An 8,530-nucleotide genomic window follows, 5' to 3' on the forward strand; every position below is an offset into this window, starting at 1 on the left:
GGCTGGAACTTTTTTGTGTTATGTACATTTTTGCTCTAAATTACATTATTGTACTCCTAAATAGTATAAAATTATGTTGGCATGGTGATCAACTTAAATATTTGCTTATTGAAGTATAAATAAAAAAGAATTTGTACATACCTCCTTTATTCACAAGGAAATTTTATTTTTCATTTATTTTTATTCTTGTAAAGACAGGTATGTTCACTCACCTCCTTCATACATTTACGCAGATGTACATTTTTAGCTATCTTATGGGTGATGTGATTAGTAGTTAGGAAAAAATAAGTACTAGATAACTGTTCAGAAAAATGTATTTGTTATGCATATTTTAACAAAGTATAATAGAGAACACATTTCATTGGAAATATCAAAACGTAAAGTGACACAAGTCTCTTGTCACTTTCTTCCTAAACCATAGCACTTTTCAACATACTTATTATTCTACGTTTCCATCTTGTTCATTCAACACTTGTTCATAGAACCATTTATGTTGATCTGGAACAAAACAGAGCTGTTCTTTCAAGTTTTGTATTTTCTCTTTTGTCATTGAGTTGAATTTTCTGAAGATCCTGGGGATGACGAAATCATTCGGGAGTGATGGTGGATCGTCATCTCTGGGTTGTTTGTGAAGAATGACCATTTTGAAGGGTGTGTGGGCGTCATAAGTTTCTTTGAAGAGATATGATCCAAAAGATTCTGTTCGAAACCATTTGATGCCATCTCTGAAACAGACCTTTTCTTTTAAGAGATCTTTTTTCTTGTTGAAAATCTTCATTCTTTTTGATAAATCTTCTGTGTCCCTGAAATGATCCTTCATATCAATCACCATATTTTTTCTATTAGAAGATACTATAACTTCGCGATACTGATCTGGAGTGTAAATATTTTGATGTTTTCTCAAACGTTTTTCGATTCGCCCGAAATCTCTATCGGAATCTAGGTAAGAATGACCAACCTCTGGGAACTTGTGATCAATCGTCTTGAAATATCCTTTTCCAACAAGGTATTGATTAATACACACCATCAAAAAGTTCTTGTTCTGCCCTGAGCAGGAATCAGTCCAGAGTATCAAGTGATCCTTTTCTTTGAAATTAGTTTCGACTTCTATTGCTCTAAGAAGACTACTAACAATTTCATTACTACCTTTGCCTGCTTGATTTTCAGTCCATGTGCAACATATTGTTCTATCAATATCCTTAGCTATGATATGCAATCCCAAATTGTAAAACCACATCTGGCGTAGATAGAATGCCTTAGAAGTACTAAGTCTAGGTAGAGGCATTGTTTGTTGCAGATCCAATGTCATGTACACAGTATTGGATGAATTTCTGGCCTCTTCTCTGTCTGCTTTTTGAGATTCGAAAGCCAACTTATAGGTCTCCACATGTTCTTCATTAGCAACACCTGAATCGCACGTACTGCAGGTATCGCTCTGAGGGTGTCCAAAAGACAAGTTAAATTCATTGTTAAAAATGAAGCGATAAGTGCACTCTTTAACTTTAAACTGTTCATCTACCTTATCCGCTAAACACTTTTCGAGGTATAGCTTGTGCATTATTGGAATTGAAAGTAATGGAGGAAGGTATTTCTTGTGAATATTCTTATTCCTTGAGTAGTGCGATTCCTCGGCAGGAAAACTAGAGATATGCTGAATGATGTAAGCCGCTACATTATCTGGTGTTTTGTTTGGTCTGGTCTTGTGTTTTCCCCGTCTGTCAGGTGCAGGAGCTCCCAAACCACTCTTTATAGAGGCTTGGATTAATTCAACCTTTTTTGTGCCTATATTATATAGTTTGACAAAGGCCCTTTTACAAACAGTTGTTTGTTTTCCCCCGACAGTTACAGTATACTTGAATGTCGCAGTTTTATGATTGACTGCACCAGTTCGCTTCCTTTGTGGAATGCTTCTTTGCATTGAACTAAATAGTAAAGAGTTCTTAGCATTAATGTCTAGTTTGTAAAATGACGAAAAGATTTGTTCCCTTTCTTCCAAGGTGAAAACTTCTGAGCATTTCAAGCGACATTTGTCAGGACACAGGTTCCCTACAAAGACGCTTTTAGCTGGTTTGAGGTCACCTTTCGAGTTTATGTAGGACTCGCCTCTTTCTCTGTTTAAGATTCGTTTGATTTTCTTCCACTCATTAGGATTTCTTTTCCTTTTTTTAGTTACTTTGAGTTTCGGAGAAAATATTTTCTTCTTTCGCTTTACAGTGTGAATTTGCGGCTCCTCAGAATTTATAAAATTTTCATTAGCCATTAGAAGATCTCCATCTCCACTTTGGACTACATCGACTTGATCATCAATTGCATCAGTGTCACATTGTCTGGTACAAACTTCATTTTCTGATTGTCGCACCACTTTTTTTTGAATTTTTTGTTTTTTCGGTTGGTTGTCAGAGTCCTCGTAATCTGATTCATCAAGATCGTTATCATCCGGGCTATATTCATCGCTGGAAGGATCACCAAAAAGAGTGTCGCTTTCTTCAGAATCGTCTCCTCTATCTACAACAGACGAAAAAGAGTGCACATGTTTTTATTATGGTAGCAAAACACATGAAGATCTTGCATTTTCTGTAATGGGATATTTTTTTTCTTGTAAGACTTTAAAATATTGAACAGTTTTCAATCAACTCAAAAAAGATAGTCCATTTTTCGTGATGGAGGACCACAAAAAAAATCACGATTAAAAGTTTAATAACATTTGGAAAATTCGCTTTCCCCACTTTTCTCACCTGAACGTTGTTTTCAGGGACCGCTAATCCCTTTAACCAAATTTCATTTCAACTTATATTGTACACTATTATTTCACATACTAGTATTGAAGGAAAGTAAAGTAATAGTCTTACGTAGTTTCCTGTAGTTGTCAACATTTCTCGTCGTTTTCCTCTTTGGAAATGACCTCTTTTCTGATTTTTTCGTGATACGTGAATCTCCTTCATTTGTAGGCAATGATGTGGATGGTGTCACTATTTCTGAAAAAAAACACGTTTATGTCTAAACTTCTGTCTATAATCGTCACTTGAAAATAGTAAAAATTGGCTTAAGATATTTTTAGCGGCATAACACGAAACTAGGTAGGCCTAAGCTGCGAAAAAGGATCGTTTCACTGTAGCCTATCATAGTAAAGTATTTGATCATTATTCAATGAAATATTGTAATGAATAAAACTTGTACTTACCTATTTGCTGAATATTATTGTTTGTTTCTACTTCCAATCTTACTGATTTCTGATTTTGTAGGTTAGGATCTGGTTCATTACTGTTACTTGCAACATTTATTTCATTTTCAGTGTTAATAGTAGATGACAAAACGAGGTTTAACATACGTTGGCCTCTTGTAGCCATTATAACAATATTAACACCAATTTTATATGAAACTACCAATGAAAATCACAAATTTTTAGCAACACTAAACAAGCATCATGTTACTAGTTTATTGGGTTATCAGCAGCTGACTGGTGCATGAAGGAGGTATGATTCACACATGCCTATTTCTCTTTAGTACAATATTGCAATTCATAGCGCATAAAGGGGTTATGTTCAATATTTTGACACATACATTCTTTCTTAATATTCATCTGTCTTACCTTTTAATGCATGAAGGGGGTATGTGTGGTGTTTGTGTATCATAACCCCTTTATTCACTGAGAGGAAAGTATATTAGAATAATTGAATGAATTCATGGAGGAGGTATGTGCGATTTATTGTAACATAACACCTTCTTTCACTAGGAAAACACTTGTTACTTGTGCATACTAGAAGTATGTGCTTTTTTATGTTACATATCCCCTTCATCCCCTGCAAACTACGAATGCTCTAAAAACATACCTCTTTCATGCTCTAGGATCTCTGCTAATACAGGTTCTACAGAGCAGGACTCAGCGCAGAAAAAAGTATAACACATAACTCCTTTATTCCCTCTGAAAGCCGGAAATTTTACATTTTGGTACATAACCCCTTCATGCACTCACCTCTTCAATTGTACTGCTCATATTTTATCTCTCTAATGAAATATTACTCTGGTTCCTATCAAATTGATTATGTGGGTCATACTGAAATATGATATATAGAATATATCTTCAAATCGCAAGTATTCATGAGTTTCTGTTAGAAAAGCAGATGTGAACTGTTGTACTGCTTATATTTTGTTTCTCTAATGAAATATTACACTGGTTACTATCAAATTGATTATGTGGATGATGATGAAATACGATTTGTTGAATGTGTCTTCAAATCGCAAGATTTCATGAATTTCTTTCAGGAAAGCAGATGTGAATCCTTGTACTGCTCATGTTTTATTTCTCCAATGCAATATTACACTGGTTCCTATCAAATTGATTATGTGGGTCATACATGATTTATAGAATATGTCTTCAATTCGCTAGATTTCATGAATTTATTTCAGGAAAGCAGATGTGAATTGTACTGCTCATATTTTATTTCTTAAATGAAATTTTACACTGGTTCCTATCAAATTTATTATGTAGATGATGATGAAATACAATTTGTTGAATGTGTCTTCAAATGGCAAGATTTAATGAAACAGGAAAACAGATGCCAATATTTTATATCTCTTACGAAATAGTACACTGGTTCCTATTAAATTATTATGTAGGTCATTTGGAAATATGATTAATAGAAGGCGTTTTCAAATAGTAAGGATTTATGACTTTCTTTCAGGAAAGCAGATGTGGATTGTACTGCTCATATTTTATATCTCTAACATTACCCTGATTCCTATCAAAGTGATTATGTGGTTCTTACCGAAATATGATTTATAGATTATATCTTCAAATCACAAGAGTTCATGAATTTCTTTCAGGAAAGCAGATGTGAACTCTTGTACTGCTCATATTTTATTTCTCCAATGAAATATTACACTGGTGCCTATCAGTTTGATTATGTGGGTCATACATGATTTATAGAATATGTCTTCAATTCGCAAGATTTCATGAATTTATTTTAGGAAAGTAGTAGTGAATTGTACTGCTCATATTTTATTTCTTAAATGAAATTTTACACTGGTTCCTATCAAATTGATTATGTAGATGATGAAATACGATTTGTTGAATGTGTCTTCAAATGGCAAGATTTAATGAAACAGGAAAACAGATGCCAATATTTTATATCTCTTACGGAGCTAGTACACTGGTTCCTATTATTGTATTATATGGGACATTTAGAAATATGATTAATAGAAGGTGTTTTCAAATAGTAATAATTCATGAATTTTTTTCAGGAAAGCAGATGTGAACTCTTGTACTGCTCATATTTTATTTTTCCAATGAAATATTACACTGGTTCCTGTCAAATTGATTATGTGGATGATGATGACATACAATTTGTTGAATGTGTCTTCAAATGGCAAGATTCAATGAAACAAGAAAACAGAGGCCAATATTTTACATCTCTTATGAAATAATACACTGGTTTCTATCAAATTGATTATAAGGGTCATACGGAAATATGATTTATAGAAGGTGTATTCAAATAATAAGGTTTCATGATTTTTTTTCAGGAAAGCAGATGTGAATTGTGCTACTCATATTTTATTTCTCTAATGAAATATTACACTGGTTCCTATCAAAGTGATTATGTGGGTCTTACTGAAATATTATTTATAGAATATATCTTCAAATGGCAAGATTTCATGAGTTTCTTTCAGGAAAACAAATGTGAACTCTTGTACTGCTCATATTTTATTTTTCCAATGAAATATTATTCTGGTTCCTATCTAACTGATTATGTGGGTCATACTGAAATATGATTATAGAATATGTCTTCAAATCGCAAGATCTCATGAATTTTTTTCAGGAAAGCAGATGTGAATTGTACTGCTCATATTTTATCTCTCTAATGAAATATTACTCTGGTTCCTATGAAAGTGTCTATGTGGTTCTTACTGAAATATGATTTATACATTATATTTTCAGATCGCAAGATTTCATGAATTTCTTTCAGGAAAGCAGATGTGAATCCTTGTACTGCTCATGTTTTATTTCTCCAATACAATATTACACTGGTTCCTATCAAATTGATTATGTGGGTCTTACTGAAATATGATTTATAGAATATGTCTTCAAATCGCAGGATTTCATGAATTTATTTCAAGAAAGCAGATGTTAACTCTTGCACTACTCGTATTTTATATCTCCAATGAAATATAACCCTGGTTCCTACCAAATTGATTATGTGGGTCATATGATTTATAGAATATGTCTTCAAATCGCAAGATTTCATGAATTTCTTTCAGGAAAGCAGATGTGAATTGTATTGCTCGTATCTTATCTCTTATGAAATAATATACTGGTTCCTATCAAACCTATTACGTGGGTCATACAGAAATATGATTTATAGAAGATGTATTCAAATAGCAGGAATTCATAACTTTCTTTCAGGAAAGCAGGCGTGAATCCTTGTACTGCTCATTTTATTTCTCCAATGAAATATTACCCTGGTTCCTGTCAAATTGATTATGTGGGTCATATGTGGCCATGATGTGGACACTTTGTCCGATATAAAATACAAAATTTAAATTGAATTTGTATACAAAATGAAAGTGTATTTTCAAAATAAAAACATTATTACCGTCGTAGGAAAAGAAAGTTTCACACTGAGTTTATTTACAAACGTCACAAAGAAAGTCATTGTCTTCTTCTTCACAGCCGGCACAAGCCTCATGTACCCATCGTAAACAGCCTGAACACCTTATCCATCCTTCATTTTCCCTTGACTTGGAATATAAGTCCCCGCAGAAAAGGCAGTCAGTATCACTCACGTCACTGTCCGAGTCATTAAACAAAGCACGCTTCGCTGATTTTGATTTCATTTCCTGCTTTCCTTTAACTTTTTTTTGTTTCCTTCATTCCTCTTCTTACTCTGTTTTTCTTTTTTCAGTTCCAGCTTTATTTTCTTGAGTCTTTCCTTTTCTTCTTTTTCTGCTTTTGCGGTTACTAGTTCCATCTTGAAATTGAGGTCAAAACTGCAGCTGTTCTTTTTTTTCGTCTATTTTCTCGTTTGATAAATTTGCTTTAGGGATTGGAACAATATCCTGTGGGCTTACAGCAAACGTATTAGGCCTAATGGTCTTGGAGATAATGATTAAATCACATGAAGTCCTACTGCAATGAGGCAGTGGGCTGGGTTGGCATGTTGAAGTACTTGGCTTTGGCGAGGTTGCTGGTCGGCAATCTATCTCTCCAGAAGGCGGATTCTCTATACTAGCAGGTTGTGTCTCGTGACGTCCAGCAATCTTGTATAGTCAATCTGCAAACTGTTTTTCTGGCACCACAGTAGAAGTTTCCTGTTGGTCTTCAATCCCTAATTCTTGCTTTTCAGCTTCTTGAAGAGAGGAAGAAGCTTGAACAGAGATTTCTGTGGCCATGGCTGCAGCAAAATCCACGTCGGTAAAAGTTTGTCTGTTTATTGGAACTATGCCACATCTTTCAAATCCCTTTATCGCAATAGTTGGAGTAGCTGCAAGGAGAAATGCCTCTCCAAGAAGTTTAGACACCTGATACTGTGTCACTAGTCTACCAGGATTATTACGTAAGAATCTCTCAATCGCTTGGATATAATAAGTATTGAAAGGTCCCATGAAAGAAACGTCGAGTGGCTGCAGCTTATGACTGCAGTGGGGGGAATGCAAACTACAGTTGTGTGATTTTCTCTAGCCTTTTCAATGAAATCTAGATTTTTGGTGTGGGTGAAATATCCATCAAGTATGAGCAACACTGGGTCGTCTTCGAATGGTTTCACAAACTTTAAGAAATGGTCAAACCATTGTGTGAAAATCTCAGTTTGCATCCACCCTGAAGGATGACAAACAAAAGCTGTTCCAGGTGGAGCACCGTCTTGAAGTTCCACTTTCATTCGCTGCCTAGGAAAGATGATAAAAGGGGGAATAAAAACTCCCCCAGCTGACATAGAAATTACAAATGTGGTGAGAACACCTTTCTCTGCAGATGTAAGAGAGCCGACTTGCCGTCGCCCTTTTAGAGCAAAAACCTTTGAAGACTTCGACTGGACAGTCAAGTCCAGTTTCATCAACATTGTAAACCTTATGAGGAGGATACAAGTGTTGTTTTTGAACATCCTCCAAAATGTTAAAAAACTTGGTTATATTTGTTTTGTTGAATGCTCGCGCCCTTGCTGCTGATGTTGCCTCAAGTTTTCTCAACACAAGTTCAGGATGGCGCTTTCTGAACCCGGTTACCCAATCTTTGCCTGCTAATGTCTTTTCCTTATTGAAATTGTGATGTATGTTATTCCAAGCAAGGCTGCGCAATTCAGCTACATTAATTCCAAAAAACGTACTTCCATATCAAAGAGATAATTTACCAACTGCTGTTCTTGGTCTTCATTGAAAACAGCTCGAAAATGGCCTAATACTTTTTTATTGTTGGTCGCGTCTTGATTTTTATTTAGTACACGACGTTTCAGTGTGTTCCTGGGTACATTGTGAGTTTTAGCAGCCGTTTGATATGGCATTCCGTCTTTCTTCACGGCATCGATTGCTCTTTGCATCG

The 8,530-nt window shown here is 34.8% G+C and overlaps 1 protein-coding gene across 1 annotated transcript; it reads right to left on the reverse strand.

Moving 5' to 3' along the window:
- Positions 1-300: 300 nt before the first annotated feature.
- Positions 301-3,359, reverse strand: LOC141483713 (uncharacterized). Its single transcript, XM_074178513.1, has 3 exons — positions 3,182-3,359; positions 2,850-2,975; positions 301-2,505 (listed from the first exon to the last, which is right to left on the reverse strand). Exons 1-3 carry the CDS (start codon positions 3,345-3,347, stop codon positions 440-442), a joined length of 2,358 nt encoding a protein of 785 aa, XP_074034614.1. The 5' UTR covers positions 3,348-3,359; the 3' UTR covers positions 301-439.
- Between the last annotated feature and the right edge of the window lie 5,171 nt (positions 3,360-8,530).

This window comes from Leptinotarsa decemlineata, unplaced genomic scaffold (assembly GCF_025532065.1).
Source record: "Leptinotarsa decemlineata unplaced genomic scaffold, Ldec_3_MD MMD2_P_RNA_scaffold_14, whole genome shotgun sequence".
Taxonomy (NCBI): Eukaryota; Metazoa; Arthropoda; class Insecta; order Coleoptera; family Chrysomelidae; genus Leptinotarsa; species Leptinotarsa decemlineata.